Here is a 22,746-nt window from a genome sequence, read left to right as displayed (position 1 = left end):
ATCGCCGAAATCCGTTAAAGTGTTTGCGCATCGTCGCATCGCATTTCGCGCACGCCTTTCTGCCAGCACAAATTGAATTTCAGAGCACGCGAATGAAAATCATCCCAAACTCAACATACCTGTCAGTTAATTATCATATTACTCGTATATCAGATACGAGACACTGCACTTAAGTTCCATTTCTGGTTGAAATTAAGTGACTTACTTAATTGAATGCAAAAATTAAATTCAACTACATTTAAAGTTCATCATCTTGTATTACTATGTTTCTTCTGTTTACCATACCTCGAAAAGGAAGAGCTATGATTATGAAATTTGACACAATTGTATTTCAAACTGATATCTATATACCTGATAGAATTTGGACTAAATCGGGCATTTAGAAGTAGTTTTCTTTGTGTTTAGAGATATCAAACAAAAAATTTTACCTTGTTTATATTATAAAAACTTTTTTGATGATCAGAATACAACAATACCTATTGTTAAAACCTTTATGATCTTCCAGTACAGATTTATGAAGTTTCAACAAAAAATTATTTATTCTGTTAATATAAGAAAATTTTTCTTGAAATTAAAAATATGAAAGTATTATATGTATTGTATTTGTTCGCGACCTTGAGACGCATCGATTGACCATTGTTGAACCTTTTATGACCCATCAGTATAGATTTATGAAGTTTAAAAAAAGTGTCGTGAGACGTGGTTGTGGCTGAAATTTTACCGCGATTTCACTGGAAGCGGGTGCAATTTTCCAGATTAGCACCCGCTCCCGGCGAAATCCTGCGGTTGTCCTCATGACAAATTTTTAATTATATATATATATATATAAGAAAAACTGTGCTAATATTAGGAATACGACAGTATTGTGTTTGACCTACATTTGACCAATATATAAATTTAAAAGATATATCATCTATTAAGAACTTTTCGTGACCAACCATAACCTACCAATATTGGCATCACCTATCAATAGCTACTTAGAAAGTTAAAACAAAAGATAGATTGTATCTATGAAGAAAACTTTGGGCTCAATTTGGAATATAGCACTACCTCAAGTTAAATAGTTGTTGATAAGATTTTCGGGAAGACAGAAACATAAGCTTGAAACATATTGAAAGTACACCCAACTCTCGGTTTCAGTTCCCCCGTTTTAGGCCTTCCTAGAACTGCTGGCCCCCACAGTTTCTCAGGGGATCAGGGCGAGAGCGATTGCTTAAGTCTATTGCGCAATAGCATGCATTCGAATTGGAAATGGTTCAGGTGGACCTGACTGTTTACGTTTTGATCCGACCGAATTCAATCCAAGGCTATTTGAAGGTAACCCCCGACACTGGACTGAAAGCAAGAGTTAAGTGTATCCATTTTCTTCTTTTACTAGAAAAAATGACCCTCCCTCTATGAGGAAGCACGTTTATTTGATACCTATGAGAAAGTAGAATACTCATAAAATTAGGACAAATAAATACAAACAAAGTGAATACATCTGTAGAATTTCGCAGCCGTATTTCATTTTTAAGTGATAAAAGTTCCCAGGTAAGTTAAAGCATCCACGTCGTTTCATTTTAAGCTTTATGCACATTAATTAAAAACAATGTGGAAATGTTAAATAAAGTTTTTTTTAATATGCTTGCCAGTTTAATAAAAAAGAGCAGTAAGTATCAATTGATTTTAATCAAAAATATTATACTAATATCTCAAATTAATTATCTACTGTAAGATTTATTGTTAATACTGAGTTAAAATTCAAATTTCTACACAAAGGTTCCAAATTGGTGGCGCTGTCATAGCTACCCAACATGGATATTGAACCAGGCGTTGCTTAATTTCCGTAATCAAACGAGATACTTTACAAAATCAATGTGTCCAGTATGACACTATTAAAATTATAATTTAGAAAGATTTCATTGCAAATAATTTTCAGATAATTCGAAAACCATTACAAAAATCTATGTCCTACGATTATCAAAATTTTACCTTTAACTTTACCCTTAACTTCAAAAAGGATACTTATAAAATATTCTTATACCAATTATAAACCTATAAAATCTTCAAATCAAATCTTATAATTCTTTGCTTTTACATTTATGTTCAAATCTCTAATTTAAAAAATAATTTAAATGAGCTTCTGAATTAAAAAACAAACACAGTTTTCGCCTCAACTTTTGTAATTTTTCGCCCCCATTTTCCCTATATTCAAATCTCTAGTGAATTATTATTTAAAAAATTCATCTGACCTCTCAGCTGGAATATGTATTATTTTCAACGGCAGTATTCTAGTAAGAATGGTATCGAGCTTGAAATGCAAGCAGCAGGGAAAATCTGTTTTTCTTATTCAAATGATGGCTCCGTCGTGTTTTCAAATATTGAAGAATCCTGATTCAAAGAATTCAGCAGTGCTTCGTTTTCTTTCCTTACTATAACAGAAAAGACATGTGAGATATACATATATTGAAAAGTAAACTCGGTTTGAAAAACATCTCTGATTTAAATTTTGTAATTTAATATATTTACGGATTATTCTGTATTCAGTTATTGTTATTTACAATAAGTATATTTTAGCTCAATTTGATGAATTTCTCGGCAGTGAGTAAACTTTCCCATATTTTGGTCAGTTAGGAATGATCTTAGAGCACAATGAACATTTCTCACATACGCTTCAAAGAAGAACTCTTAAAATGTTCAGTGAGATTTCTTAATACATAACTTTCTTTAACTTTCGTTTTCTCCTCAACTTTTTATTGAAAATCGATCACTTAAAAAAAATTTTCCGGATTTACGAGTGTTGCAGAACGAGTAAAAGATTTGCCGAATCTATTTTATGAAAGCGAAACTTAATACAAGTTTTCTGTAGAGAATGAATTCAAATAGAAACCTTTAGAAAATGCAGGAAACTTTTAGAAATTCGTGGTTCAAAGTTGAGATAATTGACAGACGCAAAACGTATATTTAATGCCACGGATATATTGGAAAATAGTAAAAGGTTTCTTTGACAATATTGACGTAAAGCCTTATCAAAACTTACACCAGAATTCTCAACGAAAGTTTATTATTCAGTATCGATTTAGGGGCTAATTATTTATGCAATCTAGTGTACACTCGAGTCGCGGTACTGTGAACATTTAGCGCAGGTCTGTCCTCAATAGTGAGAACACATGAGGGAACACCACTCCTCCGACTATTTGCTATGTCAAATCTGTGACAAATGATACGTACGTGCATCCGTGTGCGCGCATGTCTACTGTTTACATCCTGAAAGTTTGTTGTGACGATTTGAATCAATAAGAAACGTTGAAAGACATCTCAAATATAAAATCTACCACCGTAAGTATCGAATGTATTTGATTATTAATTAAAATTAAAATGGCAGTGAATTGTAATTTTGATGTTACCATCAAATGTACAAATGGTTAGTGGGGGAGAATGGGTTATAACGTCGTTTTCACTATCGGGAGAAAAACGTACTCAATATAGCGGGAGTTAGCCGTACTGAATTTCGCAGTACCGCGACTCGAGTGTACGCTCTATTTGCAATCTTAGACAATCTCATATAATCCCATAGAGTTATTTGCAATCTCCTAGAATTTTTTACAATCCTTAGTATTTCCAATTATTTTAAGGAATTTTATGGCTTTCCAAAGAATTTTATAGCATGTTTAAACATGTCCACTCATTTTAAAGGCTTTCATCGGTTTAACAGATATAAACATATTTCTACGGATCTCAAGAAATTTCATGAGATTTCGAAACATCTCGAGGAATTTTAAAGGGTACCATATGCGGATTTTAAGGGAATCCAACGGATTTCAAGAGATTTAAAGAATTTTTTTTACCCTCCATGGATTTCAAAGGATTACAAAGATGATCGGAAATTCATTATAGGCCTATACTAATTTTCTTATCATATTTTTTTGTAAAGGTCCTGCAATCTCGTGTGCAAAATCTATACAATCTATAAAGATCTATCTAAAATCTAAAAAATCCATGGAATATTTGGCAATCACATGCAACATTTTTCATTCACATATATGCAAACTTTTGCGATCACATGCAAGTTTGCAATCTTGCAATCTAGTGTACACCGAAACTCCGTGTAATTAACCACTCGGGGCAATATAACCTCCACTGAGCATTATTAATGATGAAGTATCTAATTATATGATTAAAATTGACTGCAAAATATTTCATTGGATTATTAAAATGACTTTACGTAAAATAAATTCTGTAATAAATTCGTTATTAATTTATTGGATGTGCCTAATGGTACCGAATAATTGGATATAACTCATCCCGAATTTCGGGCCGACGAACAGTTGGGCAAAAAAAGTCCAGGTACAAATCAATTTTCAGAAGACAATTTTTATCCGACTTAAACTTGTATTAAAAAATTAAATCTGATAAAACTCTGCTTCAAATTGGCACAGTCTAATTAATAAAAATGATTATAATTTTATTTAATAATAAAAAAGAAAAAAGTTTGTTTTCCAACTGTACCGTTCCAAAACACAGAACATATTTATCAACTATCTCATATAAAGATGTTTCGTGCAGATTAGCATCCATTCTTCACTTTATTCACATTAAATTCGAATAATTTATAGAGAAAATCCGTTCCTTAGTTAAATTAATAAGAGATAATAAACAATTTTTCATGTTATGAACAAAAATTATTAACATTGATCCCTATCTGGTATTTATAATGTAATAAAGTTTTTTCTCTGGAATCAAACATATTACTGGGCACTGAAACCTAACCACTGAAACCTCATATTAGTACATCCAATAAAAACAAAACATTTTTTAAACAATCTTTTTGCGAAATACACTATTTTATATTTGTAACGAACAAACTTCAAGATTTTTAGGAAACTTCGATGACAATCAACAGTTGTAAAAACCAATTTTCATCATTTTATGTATTTATAAATACAGCGAAACTCTTCTATAGCGCCGATTTTGGGGCTGACGGTGGGTGGAAATTGACTTATTATAGCCCGCTCCACTTATGTTTGTTCACGCCTGAGTACCCGCCTGAGTGACAATCGCAGAACAGCGCACCCCGCGCAGCTCCTATTACACCTACCTGCGGTGCGGCGTCGATTCTCGAAAGGGCTATAGAAGGGATTGCTATTAAAGGGTTTCACTGTAATTATTTAAATAAACCTAAGTATCATCTGAATGATTTGGCTTTTTTTAGCATTTAAACTTGGTTCAAACTTTGGGACAGAAAAGTTGAACTTTATACGAGGATGCAGAGTTTAACGACCGACCCTTCGGTTCGGACAGTAAAACTACATTCAAGGATAAAACAGCTTTACTCTCGTGGTGCATACGACACTTAATCCGAAATAGGCAGAATAAGCAGAAATTTATCTGTCAAAGATGTGGAAGTAAAATAAGACTTGATAAAAAGAGATATTTCGGGTTTCACTCGTGTAAAAAACTACGAATTGTTTGTTTTTTACACGAGTGAAATCCGAAATATCTCTTTTTATCAAAATGAATCATCGTGAAAGCATAAAATCTATTATCAAAATAAGACTTGATTGTACCGTGTACGCACGCGCCTGGGACGGCGTTACTTATCTGAACTCAACATTGTAGTTTAACGTAGTTTTAAAATGAATTCTTCTCACTCTTTTCTTTCACTTTTCAGTCACTTTTCACTCACTTCTCCCTCCTTTCTGTCATTTTACGTGCCTTTCGTCGCGGTACAATAAAGTGCTACTTTACTGTCGCTCTGCGGGAAGGAAACGAGCGCTTATTCGGCCTATTTCAGATTAAAAAAAAGCATCGATGACGATCCACTATTGTTATTGCTATTATTAATTTAATGTAAGTAGCCTGCACAGTATATAATATAGGATTTTAACAAGTAATTAAGTTTCTCTAACTAAACAAAAATTGTTATCAACTAATAACAAGGTATTATTGCTTAGAAATTTTTAGTATATTTCATAAGAAAAACGTAATTTTCAGTTTATAGAAGCATTAGGTGAGACAAATTTATTTATAACCTTGTTAGTAACAAAAACAAGAACATATCAGTATCGAATTGTCTAAAAAAAGTGTACACATTTGTTCTTAACAGTTGAAAGAACAAAATATAAATGCGGAAAATAGCCAAATGATGTATTTGTTAATTAAGTTTGCGTAAGCAAGTATCAAATGTTATAAATTCATAGCAAGAAGTCATAGCTAAATAATTGACCGTTAATTCCGTAAAGAAAGTGGAATATTATGTATAAATACATAACATGATGAAAACTGAATTAAAAACTGTTTTTAACAATAACAATTCTTTATTGTCATCAAAATATCCTCATATATTTTTATTTTGTTAATTAAAATTGTTTAAACTATTATTCATTTTTATTGGATGAACAAATATGATACTTCGGTTTTATTGTCAAGTAATATATGCACACATGATCAATTCCGTTGAAAACACTTCATTTATTCAATTATAAATACTTTATAGGGATAATTATTTATAAAGTAATAACTTATTTTTAAATATTTCATTGCTTCAGCTAAAAAACTTTTTTCTTTGTGAGTGGTTCAAGTTTAGTGCGAATCTAGTGACGAATCGGTAAACATCCACACAAAATCATTCTTCTCCACTTATTTGTTTATAACAAATTTAATAAATTTGTTAATATTTTCGTTGCTATTGTACAACATTTTTAGATGGTTTCTTCATGTTTTTTAGGTATGTTTGAAAGAATCCATTTTTAAATAAACGGTATACTTCAAAACTTCAAATTTGTTTTTTTTTATAAAATAAAAAAATAATGTAAAAAATCGACTATGACAGTTTGATGCTGAAATTTATTAGATATTATTTTTTTAAAACGTTTTAATCGCATAACAATTATCTTCTGAAAATAAATTTGTTCACGGATGCTGCTTTTCCCCACTGGGCGACGAGAAACTTCGTAATTTATTTATATTAAATTTCAATGAAGAAAAATAAATAATTGCACTTTTTCGTGAAAATCAAATAATTACTTTTGTGAGGTGTAGTATGTGTGTGTGGTATGTAGAACGAACTGTGGGTTAAGGTGACCACTACTGCCAGAACGGACGCAGCCAGTAAAAACACGAATGTTCCAACGACAATCATAGCAATCCTTCGATGCCTCCTAGCTCGTTGAATTTGCTCGGGCGTCTTTAATTCTATAGGTGGCACTTTAATTTCGGCTCTGCTGGGCCGAACTGAATTTCTCCTGTGTGATTGTGCAGTGCTCGGTCTTCGTACTTTTCCTCCTCTTTTGCAGATACTGGCTCTTCTACCATCGCCTGCAGCATTATTAGGTGTTCTTTTATTTTCATACTATCTTTCATAACATTATATTTTCAATATTATCTGAACATTATATTCCAAAATTCTTTGTTAGGTTTATCCCAGAGATTAATTTATAAATGTTTTTGCATTCGTGGCTTTTAAATATTTAAACACTGTTTAAATTATAAAATATTTCAAGTCTACCTGCTTTTATTCTAAATCTATACCAACTTTCTCCCAAATACAGTACACTCAACTCCCGATCCTCGGCCGCTCGAACTTAGGCCGCCTTCACGCTTGACTGCATTTGTGACCCTGTCTGAATGTGTTAATAGGCTATACGCTCGAATAGCCAATGCCGTATCAGAAGTTGTTTACATCCCGCCTCTCTGGCATATACTGTTCCAAGGTCAGGTACTACATTTGCGGTCCTGAGTATTCACACGAAAACACGCATCCGATTCTGGGCCGCCCAAAGCTGATGCCGACCCAGAATCAGGAGTTGAGTTACACCATCCAAAGAAAAAAAGCATGTTAAAATTCTGTGCTCAAACTGCGCACATGAATATTTTATTCTTAATCATTCTTAGTCCAAAACGTTCCAAACTAGTTTAAATAAACTGCGGGCGAATAACAAAGTCAACGCATCTATATTTATTGATCTAAACCACCCCCAAGGACTTCGGCCTACTCTTGCGCGAAACATTATGTCCGTTTCCTCCTAATAGTGTGTGATAACAGGAACCTGTAATAAAATGTGTGCTTGCGCTTCTCGAACAATATATCAGAATTAACTAAAAAAATAAGATAGGAAAACTCACTGCGCAAAAAAAACATCCTGAAGAATCAAAATGTGCAAAATCATCCTAATATAGAGTATGCCCATTGGGGCGGGCCCTTACATATGTCTTTGAACTCCCCGAACAACATATCAAAAAATTTAAAACAATTCGGATGAGGAAAACTCCCATTGCAAAAAAACCCTTACCCAAAAAACTGCAGAAAGTTTCCTGCGCGAAAAACCTAACACCCTAGATGAAACAAATTCGCCAAAATCAGATAGTTTTTCTTATCTACAATTTATTTGTTTATTTTTTTATGTAGTTTATGAAGTCCAAAAGACGAATCTTATGACCCGCCCAACGAGCACACTCTATTAGGGCAATTTTTGCGAATTTGTTTTGCTAATGCTCTTTTTGCCCGCTAGGTTCGCATCAATAAATATAGGTGAATTAATAATAATAAAAAGTTACTTTGCGAAGTCTTAGCGCAGAATTTCAACCCGATATAAATGTATGCATATTGCATATCTAATTTTTATCAATGATTTCTTTTAAATTCCATATAACTCATTGTGCTCGATACTTATGGTAAAAACAATGAGCACAAATAAAACTAAATTAAAACAAAAAGCAGGGAATACAAATTTCGAAGTAAAACCTTTTTTATTCTGTATCTGTTGAACGAAAAATCTTTCTGTATCTTTTGAAAAAAAAACAAAAGATAAACTTTACATCGATTTCCGACGAAAGATTCTTTGCAACAAAAAACAACTTCACAGGATAAACTTTAAACAAATATCGGTTAAACTTTCTTTTTTGTTTTTCCGTGACAAAAACATGTTTTTTGAAAGACGCGAAGTTGGCTAAAAAAAACTCTATCGCTCAAAAAAATTTCCTGAAACAAATTTTTTTAAATCTAGTTTTTTCTGTGATACACACACACACACACACACACATTAAATACATCTATACTTTCATATTCTTGAACTGACCTCTTTTCATAACTGATTACAAGAACCTTTATTATCAAAAACTACACAGGCCCTAAAAGAAAAAGTTGTCTGAACTGTGTACGAGAGTAGTGTGTCCAATGTATTTTGAGCCGCTGAGTCCGAATCCGACCTCAGAATTGAAATTCAACAGTTAAATTTTCCCCTAGCCTAGGGAAAAAGTAAAAAAGCTGGGGAATTCTGAAATCTGCGAAGGTGATAATTGTGAAAGCAGAATATCTGTACTTTGCAGCTAATGAATGCACTTTTATGTATTTTAAGCCGCTGAAACTAAATGTGACTTCAGAAATTCCCATAGGCGTCAGATTTTTTCCGAGCCTAGGAGAAATACATCAAAACAAAAGAATTTTGGGACCTGCTTATATGTCATATATTTGTACGATGGCTAGGTGATACGAATCTTTATTTTTATTGAATAGCCGAATTTAAATTTCAACTCTAAATTAGTCTATAGGACGTCGTATTTCCCCTAGCCATTGAAAAATAGTGGGAAATTCAGAAAAACATACTGTTTTACGCAAGATATGCTCATATACACTAAGTTTTATTAAAGTTTATGAGTACATAAATATAAATTCTTCATGTATCTCGAATCGCCTAGTCTAGTACAACCATAGCCTCAAAACGTACACGGAGAAAAATGGAAAAATAATTTTTATGAAGAGTGTTCTATTGCATTACAGATTATTAACCCTTAACTGGCACACTCTCGCGCTTGAACGTAAATGGCACAATGGATCTGCCGGACCCGAGCGTGTTCAAACATGCATTACACAGACTGTATTTTATATTTTTCCTTAATTTTTTTTTCTGAAGTATTTTATAATGTCTTTTTGAAATGCAATTGGTTTTGTAGCAATTAATTAATTTTAAATTGGTTAAAAAAAATCTTGAAAAAACTATATGAAACAATGCGTTTTTTTCACTTAAAAATTCATAATTCATTAGTATGATACTCTTGAGATACTATGCTTTAAGAAAAAAATCATTAATATAGCAGAACTTTCAAAAAAGATATTTATTTTAATTAAGTACAATTAAATCGAGCTCGAAAAAACGCTCGGGTCCATTGGACCCAGGGTGACAATTGAGGGTTAAGCAAGAATAAATAATTTAAAGGAATAAATTTTCAGTTACTATTTGAAAACAATTTACAAAACCCACGAAATTTGAACCGCCAAATTCTTCAGTTATTGACTTTGCAATTGGTTAACTCCTGCTTGGCATACTCATTTTCTCTCAATTGAGAAAATTAATTCATTATACGTTATTTTTTGTTTAAACTGAAAATTGCACTTTTAACCGCGATCATCAACAGAGCCTGTTGAAATTTTAGGTTCCTCTCTCTTTGAGATTGTAAACTTCCACAATTTATTTCTCGGAACTGAATAATTTTTTTTAATCATACTTTTTGGGCCTTCGTTCAAAACTACTTCAGCTCGGGAGTAACTTTTGTTTTTATCTTAATAGACTAATTTCGATTTTACGGAATGCTATTTCGCCCTCGTGGAAAATTTCGTTATTATAAGTTAAAAATTTTGTTGTTGCTAATTTATCATTATATAACATCATCTATTTCGAGCTGCATTAATGGAATATCTAAGGACGATTCCATAACGCGTGGTTTACATTTTAAAACGTAAAAAGAATCTCTATTTACTTTTCTTACTTTCCTTATAACTCGATCTTCCTTTCATTGCTGTACTCTACGTCCGACTCTAGATGCGTTCTTACTTCTTCACTGAGTCCCTAACGGTCGAACCTTTCGTTACTCTAGCGACAAGCGTTTAGGCTGAATTATTTAATTCCTATTCTTAGTATTTGTACATTAACCCTTGTAAGATGACCCAACGTGCAAATGAATTCCTTTAATTTTATTATACTGAGTCACCTGTTTCTGAAAATGATAGCCAGGTTTTCAAACTACACGGATAAAACGATATCGCAAGAATTGCAATATATATATCGTAATTCCTGCGGTATATATTGCAACTATCACATTATAATAGCTTAAAATCGTTATATCGTACATTGCAACATTTTACATTATATTATTATTTTATTATATTATATATAAGGGGCTCTAGTTGTAGCCAAAGCGATGTTAGTTTTGCAATATCTTTGTGCGATAACTTTTTCTTCGTGTAGATTTCTCTCCGTGTATTTACTTACTTACTTCTAGACTTCCGTGTGTATAAATATAACCTGCGTAATCATAACCTGATATTTCCTCAAATTTCCCACTATTTCCCGTAGGCTAGGGAAAAATTGCGGCACTGAAAGGTGAATCTATGTCAGTTTTCAATCCTGCAACTTGAAATACGTAAATATTTTGTATTTATTCATCGTCTTTTGTGCACTTAAATGTAATATGCGTAAAAACTTATAAGCTTCCTTTTTATTTTTCAGTTTTCCCCTAGGCTGGGGGAAAACAGAAACTCTGTAGAGAAGTTCTGAAGCTACACTTGTACTAAGGGGCCCGTGATACCTGAAGAATTTATATTTACTCAGAAACTTTAATCAACCGTATTGTATATGAAAATACCCTGCGGAAAACCGTAAATTTCCTCAGTTTCCCACTATTTCCCCTAGGCTAGGGGAAATATGTGGCCATGTAGATTGATTTTGAGGTCAAATTTAAATTCAGCTACTCAATGAACATAAAGGTTCGTATCACTGTACGAATCATCGTATCATCGTACAAATATTACATAAGTAGATCCCGCAGAATTCCCTGGAATTTTAGTTTTTGTCATAGGCTAAGGAAAAAATCTGACGCCTAGGGCAATTTCTGAGGTCGGATTCAGTTTCTGTGGCTCAAAATACATTAAAGTGGATTTATTAGCTGCAAAGTACTATTGCAATTATCTTCTTCGCAGATACCAGAATTCCCTAGATCGGATTCGGATTTAACGGCTCAAAATACATAAGGATACACTAGTCTCGTACATAGTTCAGACAATTTTTTTTGTGGGCCTGTGTTATTTTATATTATTTTTATTATTTATTATTTTGTTTATTTTATGTTCTTGTAATCAGTTATGGAAATGGGTCAGGTCAAGAATATGAGAGTTGTTCTCAACACGATCGATTTTCTTGAAATTGGTTTAAATAATAGTGTTAGGTAGGTGCAAACACATCAACCAGAAGAGGCCGCGAAGTTTTATTTTCCTAACCCTCACACCACAAGGTGAGACAGAGTCTCATTTACCACAAGGTGGGATGTCTCCACACCCATTCGTTTGGAAACACATTATGAATGATTTATGCTATAATATTGTTTTTGAGGTATTTCACAAAATCATGCAATTATTCAAAGGACTTTTTCAATCGTTTTCTGCTAAATTATAACGATAATATATTTCATAAAGGATAATAAATGATTAAGTAACTTCTTGCAGTAACGTAAATAATATACGAGTATTGAGCAAAGAAATGCAGTTATATAAACATCAGCATAAAAAACAGCATACAAAAATACTTTAAAACATGAAAAAAATACGTATCACATATTCCAAACAGAACAGTAAAAATTCATATTATCGCTTCTTAAAACATATGTAGCATGACTTAGTGACCCTCATCCATTCCCACGTGCAGAGGACAACTGAAGAGGAGGCTATTGAGATCCCTACCACCCTGAGACGCTCTAGGGCTAGAGCATGCTCGAAAATAGGGTCTTGGGGTGTACAAACACCCCACCTTGTGGTGTGAGGGCTAATAAAAGATGAAATTATAGGAAATAAATTGTACACGGAAAAAATGATATCGCACAATGATATCGTAAAACCTCTATATTGCAAGAAAGCGCAATATGATAACGTACAATCAGGTCCCGGAGATTTGTACGATATTATAATGCACTAAATCACAGAAAAAAATGAAGTTAAATTTTTTTGCTGTCATCTGCTACAGCGTCCTTAGCTGCAATGGGAAAAAGGCAGATTATGATTGAGTTCGAGCTATAAATCGGGACACTAGATTTAAAACAATCACAGAAAAAAGTAAAAATATACTGCAGCTAAGACCTACAACGTTTAATGATTAAACATATTTCGGCGAAAGTTTCACTGGGGTTAGGAAAATAATTTTGAATTCGTCGACAGCGTCGCGTTGAAGTGAGAAAATTTCGGTAAAACATGTAGAATCAACAACAGAAAACACAAAAAAAAAATCTACTCACTGATATATCTCCTCCAAAATAAATTCCATTATTGTAAACGAATTAAAACTTATTTAATACCATTTAGCAAAAGCGCAAAATGTAACTGACAGATGGAAATAACCATTTATCTCAAATTTAATGAAGTTAAACGACGCTGGATAGCGCTGGCGTCGTAATTGTCGCTACACCTCGAATAAAAATGGAGCGATTATGAGATGAAAGATTATCCAGGTAAGTTTAAAAATTTGAAATTATCTTCGGTTCATGTAAAGTTTATCTGGCAAGGTTAATTTTTGTTACGGTAAACCTTTCACCTGGAATCGATGTAAACTTTATCTTTAATTTTTTCTGTGATCGCTTGCTAACTACTCGAACACTCGCGAGATCACAAAACAAAAAATACAATGTGATAGCGTAATAAACTTGTATTCTTACGTTATAGATTGTACAATTATGTGGTATATAACGTAAAAAATTGCAATGTACGATATCACGATTTTGCGCTGTTATGATGTGATAATTACAATATATAGTGCAGGAATTACGGTATATATTGTAATTTATGCGATATAGTTTTCTCCTTGCAGAGGAAAAAAATACAAGTCTAAAAAAATCAAAAAATCTTCCTTATAGAATACCAAACTCAAAAAAAAGTGTAGATCTTTGAAGAAACGACTTTTTATATTTTCAAACAAATCGCCGCCACCTTACTAATTTTTTTCTTTTTTCCGACGGATTTCGCAAGAGAAAGGGAAAACTCACCAGGATCAGAATAAAATTAGAATATATGAATAAGATCGAAAACTATAGAATTTTTAATAAAAAATTGTATTTTTTTAGTAGACGTCCAAAGTCATAAAAAAATTACATAAAAATATTGTTTCATCTATTTCTGTACATTAATTAAAATTAAAAAAAACCTTATTTTTATTCAGAAAACGTCCATTATGTAGTTAAACATAATAAGGAATATGTTACATAAAGACTGTGGGGAGGGGTCCCGAAGAGAATGTTACGGCCTGTAACAAGGGGTTGGGGGAGGGGGTGTAAAAAGATAAAAATTAACGTCACGTGATGTTTGAACGCTCCCTAACACTATTATTTCACTAAGTTTCAAGAAAATCGCTTATATCACTAACAACTCTGATAATTCAGACCTGGAACTTCTCTTATGTATAAACAAAATTGGTAAAGAGTTTGAAATATTAAAGTGAAAAAAATAGTAAATGATGCATAAAAAATATACAAATTTTAAATGTCGGGAAAAGGATTCGAGCTTGGTTAGAGAATGATTTTATTACTATACAGATGGTTGATATCGAAATAGAAAATTGCTAAAATGGCCATCTTTTATCTCAGATATTAATTTGCCTACCTAAAGGAGTGACTCTGCTATTAGCTCTCGTCTTGGTTTGGCCAGAATGGACACTAGATCTTCGATTATTAAGTTGAACATCTGATCCTTGTCTGGACCTTCTTGGTCTGTCAGTTTGAGAACAGGCGGAAATCGAACGACGATGCTCGTCATCAGGACTAATTGGATAAAGACTATAACAATTGGGGTGATGTTCTAATTCTGGCGCTGACTCAGGGCAACGCTCTGATGGCATTTCGTACATATAAAAAACAACTCTCTCTTCTCAAGAATTAGAGGAGAACTATCTGCCAAAATCTCCCCGGGAGCCTGAGTCAATTTCAGATTTTGACTCGTTGGACCTGCTGGTCGTCTTTGTCGCTGGTCGTTTAAGTTTATGGCAGAATTTCTTGGGCTGAGTACTCATGAATGTTGAGCTTCGTTGGGTTTTGGTCTATGAATAAGTTCTTCCGTCACACGTGTCTGAATGGAACACGCGTGACAATAATATCGGAAACGTCTTCAAAGATAAATCATTCATAGCTTTGCGCCCGTTGCACAATCTCGTTGCCACTACATTCAATATTATGTTCCTTGGCGGCATTTCATTGTTAGTTTATTCCAGTACATTCCAGTACAACGGCAAGCATGATACTCTTGTGTATGGTTAATAATGACGTCAATGTTAGTGTCTCTTCGGCTGGTTGACTTGTTTCATAATAGACTCTTCATTAACTTTCACAATGTTACTACAAGTTCATTATTCTCCTCGAAAATGAGACCTTGATTACGCTATGGATCTTTTGAGAAAGAGAATTGTATCCAATCTGCAATCTGTAAGAGAACTTAAGGGGTTTAATATTCACCGTTACTTTCAATATTTTAACTATTTTCATTGTTTACATTATGAGAATTTAGGTATTTATTCCATTCAATTTTTATTTAGTTACTTTTATACTATTTTATTTATACAGTTTATGTTTGTATTCGAACTTGATGTGTTATATTTTAGAGCTTTGTAGATTGCTTCATCATAAAACTCTTAAGAGGCTGACGTTAAGAATCGAGTTTATGGGACATTAAAATGCATATATACATCCGGAGATTGATTAAGCAAGATCCACGTTAAGATGGGGCTTCATACAAAATAGGAACCATCTCTATATTGTATACTAAACGGGAGTCAACTACGAGTTAATTACGCAACAATTTTTTGGTCAAAGAAAATTTGGAAAATTTGTTAAACTGTATAGAAAAGAAAATTTTCATTGCACAAAAACAAGCAAACAAAGGGTTAAAAATGTATTAAAACAAAATCGAATCTCAAATTGGCTCATTTTCGAACTTCGAATGTAAATCAATTATCATGCAGATCTGTAATTCTTCATGGCAGCCAACAGAGTTGGAAGTTCAAAATGAGAGAAAGAGAATAACAATAGTGCGAAACGCACTTCGATGATAAATTTAAGGTGAATTTCTCACTTTTTTTTCTATTTGGTTTCATGTTTTCACACAGCTGAGCGAACCATTTCGTAGGCGAGTTTCATTTCAAAATTAGACTCGCGTGTTATAATCTGACGCTGCATCACGCAGAAGAGAAGAGGAAAATTACTAGAATAGATCGTTTAAGATATTTTAATATTTACAAACAATCAGCACCCACGTATACTCCACTTGTTACACTGAAAAATGTCTTTGACAGTTGCATAACATTTGCCAACCAAAAAAATATAGATATAAAACTCTTAGCACCTTAGATATCAAAATTACTTTAGGATACCAAATATATTTTTTATACTTTCTAGAAATCAAGTTTATGATGATTTTAAGAAAATAAATAATTTTTTTAGAATAACTATGTTTAATACGCTGTTAGGGAAAGTGGGACGATTGTCGTTGGGGGCTAAAGCGCAGGCTTTGGACCCACTCCGTCGGCTTACGGGTTCGATTCCCGCCTCGCACTCTGAAAGAGCCTCGGCGGGCCATGCGGTGAACACTAGCCTAGCAAGGGAACTAGTTGTTCATCTCTGGAGAGTCGTGGGACCGGTACCTCTAGAGAAAAAGGTTCTCTAAGTACTTAAAGCAATAAAAATCTAAACCCTTAGGGGACACATTAGAAGCTTCCACATGGTTACTCTGTTAGGGGACATAAAACCGATGCCAAAATTTAATGCGGGGAAGAAATTATTGATGACACTGAATCGAAATATCACGAAACATTTTACTGGAGACGAGTTAAAAGCGGTTCGTAATTAATTCAATTTGGTTTAAATTATGCAGAAAATTATTTCAGGCAGCTCCATTAATTCTAACAAATGTCGTTTCCGCTAAATAAACGAGAACGGAAATGATTTTAAAATGCATTCAGTGAATCTTCGAAACAAGATGTAATAACATAAATTTCACTATAAATGATAAAATTAGCTTTTCGGAATAAAAAATAAAACTTTATTTCACAGTACTTGGATAAATATTATATAAATATCATTAAACTGCTTCAAAAATTACATCTCTTAATGTAGCTGCTTTTCGGTTGAAAGTCCTAAAATAGAAATGCTTACAAATAAGAAATATTTAAATTTCCATACTACAAAAGTAAAAGTGTGAAAACTTCCAACTTGAAAACGACGAAATTGAAACAAACCTTTTTTTCTCAACTAAATCGTTAAAAAAGATCAATTTTTAAATAATTCTACAAAACTAAATCTGTCAACTAGAAAGAATTTCACAGTAAAGCGAATACAATCGAGAAACTACCTTCGTCTTAAGATCCATAAAAAGTAGAGAGATTATGATTTGCATTTCCTTTGATCAATAGAGAATTTCTGCTCAATCTCCATTGAAGCAATCTACATTTCTACACTTCTAGTTCTCATACTGCATGTTCGACAAAGAGAACTGCACTTACAGAAAACTGAAAGAAGAATGCAAATACAAGTAATCGTTGAAGAATCTATCGTTGTTCCTCAAATATATTAGAACGATAATTTATTTCAAAATCGTTCTTATCTCTTGTTTCGACATGGTACCTTTTTATGTACAAATAATGATAATTATTGATGGTAATAAAAAATAGAGCCACAGCCATTTATACCAATGTTCATAATTTAATAGATTTTTTAAAATAATACTAGCACAGAGTAATTATATCGAAGTAGTTTTTAGAAAGTTTCAAAATTTTAGTTTATTTTGCTTAGAAATTATAAATTAAAATATAACTCAAAGATCCACTCGGTGACATGTCCCCAAATACAAATTCTCACACAAAAACTGAGAAATGAATGACAAAAAACCGTGTGAAAATGATGGGACTCATTTTTATCACATTGAGGAATCTACAAGTTATTAATAGAGACAAATATTTTAGTTACAAGGTTGATTGATTATGCTTGAAAGTCTGTCTCCAAAGTTATGTTTCCACTAAGTGACACTCATATTTCAGGATAGAACTCGAAAACAAATCACTTTAAAAAGTCTTAAAAAAAGGCACAATCATTAATTTTATTCCGGTATAAGTGTTCACAAAAGCATAAGAATGTTAATTGTTTGTAACTAAAAAAAATTTCTCAAAATATACATCGTATGATTTTCGTCTTACCACAGTCGGTGAAACTTTTTTAATGATTCCTAGTAAAATAAAAAGAAAGTAGAACAGTATTTTGTAAAATTTTTAGGTCCACTCTGAATACTTTTAAAATCATTCGAAATTTTTTTCCATGTTTGGTGACTCAAAATTTATAAGAAAAAGCTTTATTTATTGAAAATAATTACACAGGCCCACAAAAAGAAAAAAGTATCATGAGCAGATCACTAGACAGGTGCATTCTTATGTATTTTTCGTCGCTTAATCCGAATTCGAAGTCAGATTGGGGATTTCCCAGTTATTTTTCGAGAAAAATGCAAAAAACATGGGTTTTTATGGTTTATAATAAAAAAATGGTTAAGAAAATAAAATATCCCGTACATTTTACCAGACAGGTGTCCTTTATTTCCTTAAAGGAAAAGCTGTTCAAAATGAAATGAAAAATATAATTTAATTATTGTTTATTTTGAGCTAGTTTAGTATATTTTTTCACTTTCTAATGGTTTCTAAAAAACGGTCACTGCGTTTTTATAAAATAAGATAGTTTCAGTTTCACACAAATCCATTTGTATGGTAGATATAAACATAATTTCCGTTCTTGAATTTATCTACACTACAAATATGATTTTCTATCTCTGAAATTCGTATTTTTGTTCTATTAGGGTGTAAAATATTGTTAGAAAAGAAGGCTGCAGTTGGTGTTTTAAGGATTCATTTTAAAAAAAAGTCATAGTCCAAATTCGACAACCGTTTGGTAATAAACCATTAACTGAAAAGGACTTTTGATACTAGGTATATATCATCATAATCTATCAAAAATAAAACTATTGCATTAATTAGAAGTTAACTAATAAAATAATAACAATTGACAAATGGCATGTCTATTTTGGGAATTTGAGTTCTCGATTAAAGTTTAGCAGCAAAGAATCAATGACCCTCAATCTTGAGTGACCTGTTCTAATTTAGAAACAGAAGTGTAACTCCGGAAGATTCAATTTTATAAAATTACCTGCGCCACCGTATGGAAAGTTACCCTTGAGTTTATTGCCATGTATATTTTTAGATATGGGTTCTATAGCAGGCCACTGATTCAGTCTTCACAGATGGTGCTCTGGAGTGCTCTGGTATAGCTAACGAATATCCCCCATGTGCGAAGTACCATTTCCATGATGATAAATGTACACGCCCAAATATTTATGGAATTCTTGTTTGCTGATTCATCAAAATCACTCATCCATCCGCTCGAAAATATTTCCAGTTATAGTATTATATTATCTATAATTTCAAATGTTCCTAAAAGTGACTAATATCTTTTGTTTAAACAAGCAAGTTCATATATTCTTTACTGCATCAATTGTATGATATCTTAAATAATATTTTCTGAAAATTTCATCTAAAGGTTCTAAGAATTCGCTGAATTAAGGCGACTTGAAGTAAAAAAATTATTTTCTAAAAAAACACGTTATTTGAGTTTACTGCGAAAATGCAAAAGCCAAATCTTTTTTCTGGAGATAGAAGATGCACAATTAAATTTCCTATAAAACTATGTGCTTTCATAATTAAAATTCATAACTAGCTTCGAAACTGTCCAAGGGTACGTCCAGCAAGCAAAATTTATAGGCGGTGATCGAATTAGGCCGCCCAATTTCTAAGCAATATATATAAAGCTGCATCTATTTGATAGTTGCTGAAAGAAATTTCATCCTTAGTGTCTAACAACCTCTAATATATATTATGATATTATCATTTTTTGCAGTAATATACCATAGTTCCACAATTAATTTTCGGTGAGAAATATTTGGTTGAAAGATCAAAATGGTTTGGTAGCAATTACATTTTTCTCCCAAGAAAAATTTTAGTTATTGCACAAAACTTTTATAAAAATAACTAGAAAACTAGTAACAAACCAGTTTTCTGGTAGAAAGGTCTGTTCTTTAATAGTCATCAAACCGGTAAATTAAATTCGCATTTTGTTACTGCAAATTTGTTATTAATTTCCTTTGCATAGAAAAATATTGAAATGTCCAAAAATATTGAGCAAAACCTGTTAAAAAACATTTCGATTTCGTTTGGTCCTGATTCCAAATATATACATTTTTTAACAATATATAAAGTTCGCCTACTAGGAATACTTAGGAATGCATTTACCTCGCACTTCGCGCTCGGTCTTTATATTTTCGAACATTCTTGCGCAAACCTTTTAAAATTAAGACTTAAAACATCCACCAGTATAATTTTGTGATTGTGAATTATCTTTTGTTAAAAGAGCTTAGCTCGAGAGTTTAAGCGCACCTACGGCACGCGACTAATTGCTATCGCAATCCGCGCTCGGTCTTTGCATTTCTCCCGCATTCGTGCACAGTTCTTTTAAAATCAAAGGTCAACAAACCGACAACTGTAATTTTATGATTGTGAACTCTCTTTTGTTAAATCTCTTTCGGCTTTAACGAACACATTCTCATCACGTATCTCGTGCTTCGCACTCGATTCTGTATAAAGTGTCAACTTTTCTACATTACTTATGCACGAAACTTTTATGTCAAATATAATACGTTTTTTATGTACCTCTGTCGGGGATTGGGTATTTAGATTTTGCAAAATAAGGTGCAAATTGTATTTATCATGATTACTTTAATATTTGTTTCTTATTTTGTTTTAAGTTGCATTCTAAGCTGCGGCGAAACATGTATCATTTCAATCAATGTAAATCATTACAATTCATAATATGCATACAAATTGAATCATACTAATTCTTATTTCCTTGTTTTTATAATTTTTTTTTAAATCTTGTTTTTTACGATTAAAGAAAAACTATTGTGCATCTGCATATGGTCTAATACAGGAACCTATATAGGATCCTGTCTTATTTCGTCTTTTCTGTCCTTTTTCCAAAAATTTAATTTTTTTATTTTTAATCTTGTATTTTACGATTGAAAAAAGATCTTTCCGTCCTATCGAAAAATTATTAATAATAAATTTATAGATCTTTTTAGGCGAACAACTTTTGTCTGTTAATTTTAGTTCGTACGTATGCTCTAACTCTGATCATCTTTTTTTTACAGAAAAAAGTGAAGAGGCGAAATTGTTTAAGTTTCTGAGTACTATGAATAACAGCAGATAGAATTTTGAAATCTTCAAAAAATGTGGTTCCAAAAATTTCGAAAATGCGCTCAGTTTTTGAATTTTGATCCAAAATAGCTGATTCACTAACTTTTTCTTTCTTTTTAGGCTTTAAAAAAGTGTGTCAAAGCAGAATTCAATCTGATCAATTTTTCGAAAGTTATCGTGCCTACAGAATACAGACTACAGAAAGACAGACATACAGACAGACAATATCTTCTCATTAGGATGAGAATGTAAAAAACGTTCATTTTTTTCTGATAATAAATACAATAGATGTGAACGTCAAACTATTACATAAGACTTGCCGTTTTATGTATTTTTCTTGACTTCACAATCCGTATGTTCAACTGCGCTCAACCTAGGAAATTGGTAGTCGACAAAGGAAATCTGAACTAATTGATTTTGGATTGGAGATATGGTGGTGAATGTGAAGCTTATTTGATTAAAGTGATGAAATAGTATATCTGATTCAACTATAGAACAAGTTTATTCAATAAAAATATTATTTTCCACACATAAATAAGAAAAATCCAATGAGCTTATAGAAAAAACCTTCAGAGGTGGTGATATTTCATGTAGATATTAAAAAAGAAAATCAATCAATTGATAATTTAATTAATTAGGCACTTAGTTTAATATCCTAATTAAAATATCAATTTGATTTCTAATTAAAATATTCCTATGAAATTATCAAGCTAATTTCCCATGTTCTTAATATGCATTGTGCATAAGGTAAGGGGGGGGGGCAGCGCCAACCAGGTAACAGTCAATGATTTTTTAAAGTTAATGACATGTTGAATTGGTCCATTTTTTCTCATTTCGAGTTCTACATTATTTTTTTATCATATTTCTATAAATATTAATCACATGGAAAAAACAATCATTTGGAATTTAATTATTTCTAACAAGCTGTATTTCATCGGCTTTGCCCCTCACCTAAGGGCAAAGCCGACTGCAGCTTCTTATGAAAATCATAATATTTAAAGATAAGAAAATGTGATGGTTTGCTTCTATGATATTTTATGAACTGAAAAAATTACCATAAAATATATGCAACAAGAAGAATAAGTTATTTTGAATAAAAATAGAGATAGCTGTAATTTAAGCTCTTATTCGTTGACATTCTACTAGAAACGGACTTTACGCAATGTTTCTACCGCACCAATAAAAGAAACCTAACTTGGCGAGCGGGGTTGAATCCACGGGAGGGGGGAGAATTCCATGAGTGGGTAGAGCCGCCATCTTACAATGTGCCATTTGATTATGCGCACGAGCATTTTTGCCGACAAATTGTGCATGAAAATATAAACATGTGGGTGCTGCCATGTTTGTCGCGGGACATCAAAAGGTGGCGGACCTCCTCCCTCATTGCATCACCCCCGCAATGGCATGCCTAGTCCCTTTTTTCCTATGTCCATGTATTTAATAGTTTCTTTCCATGGAC

The 22,746-nt window shown here is 32.4% G+C and overlaps 1 protein-coding gene across 1 annotated transcript in view; it reads right to left on the bottom strand.

Moving 5' to 3' along the window:
• Positions 1–201: 201 nt before the first annotated feature.
• The window catches only part of LOC117171043, an 82,678-nt gene continuing 60,133 nt past the window's right edge, over positions 202–22,746 (bottom strand). The window contains exon 4 of the mRNA XM_033358089.1: positions 202–2,414. Within this exon, the coding sequence (XP_033213980.1) occupies positions 2,329–2,414 (86 nt within the window). The 3' untranslated portion in view covers positions 202–2,328. The remainder of the gene's footprint in view (positions 2,415–22,746) is intronic.

This window comes from Belonocnema kinseyi, chromosome 4 (genome assembly GCF_010883055.1).
Source record: "Belonocnema kinseyi isolate 2016_QV_RU_SX_M_011 chromosome 4, B_treatae_v1, whole genome shotgun sequence".
In the NCBI taxonomy this organism is placed as follows: Eukaryota; Metazoa; Arthropoda; class Insecta; order Hymenoptera; family Cynipidae; genus Belonocnema; species Belonocnema kinseyi.
The sequence above is the reverse complement of the archived record's forward strand: the minus strand, read 5'-3'. Positions and strand labels throughout refer to the sequence as shown.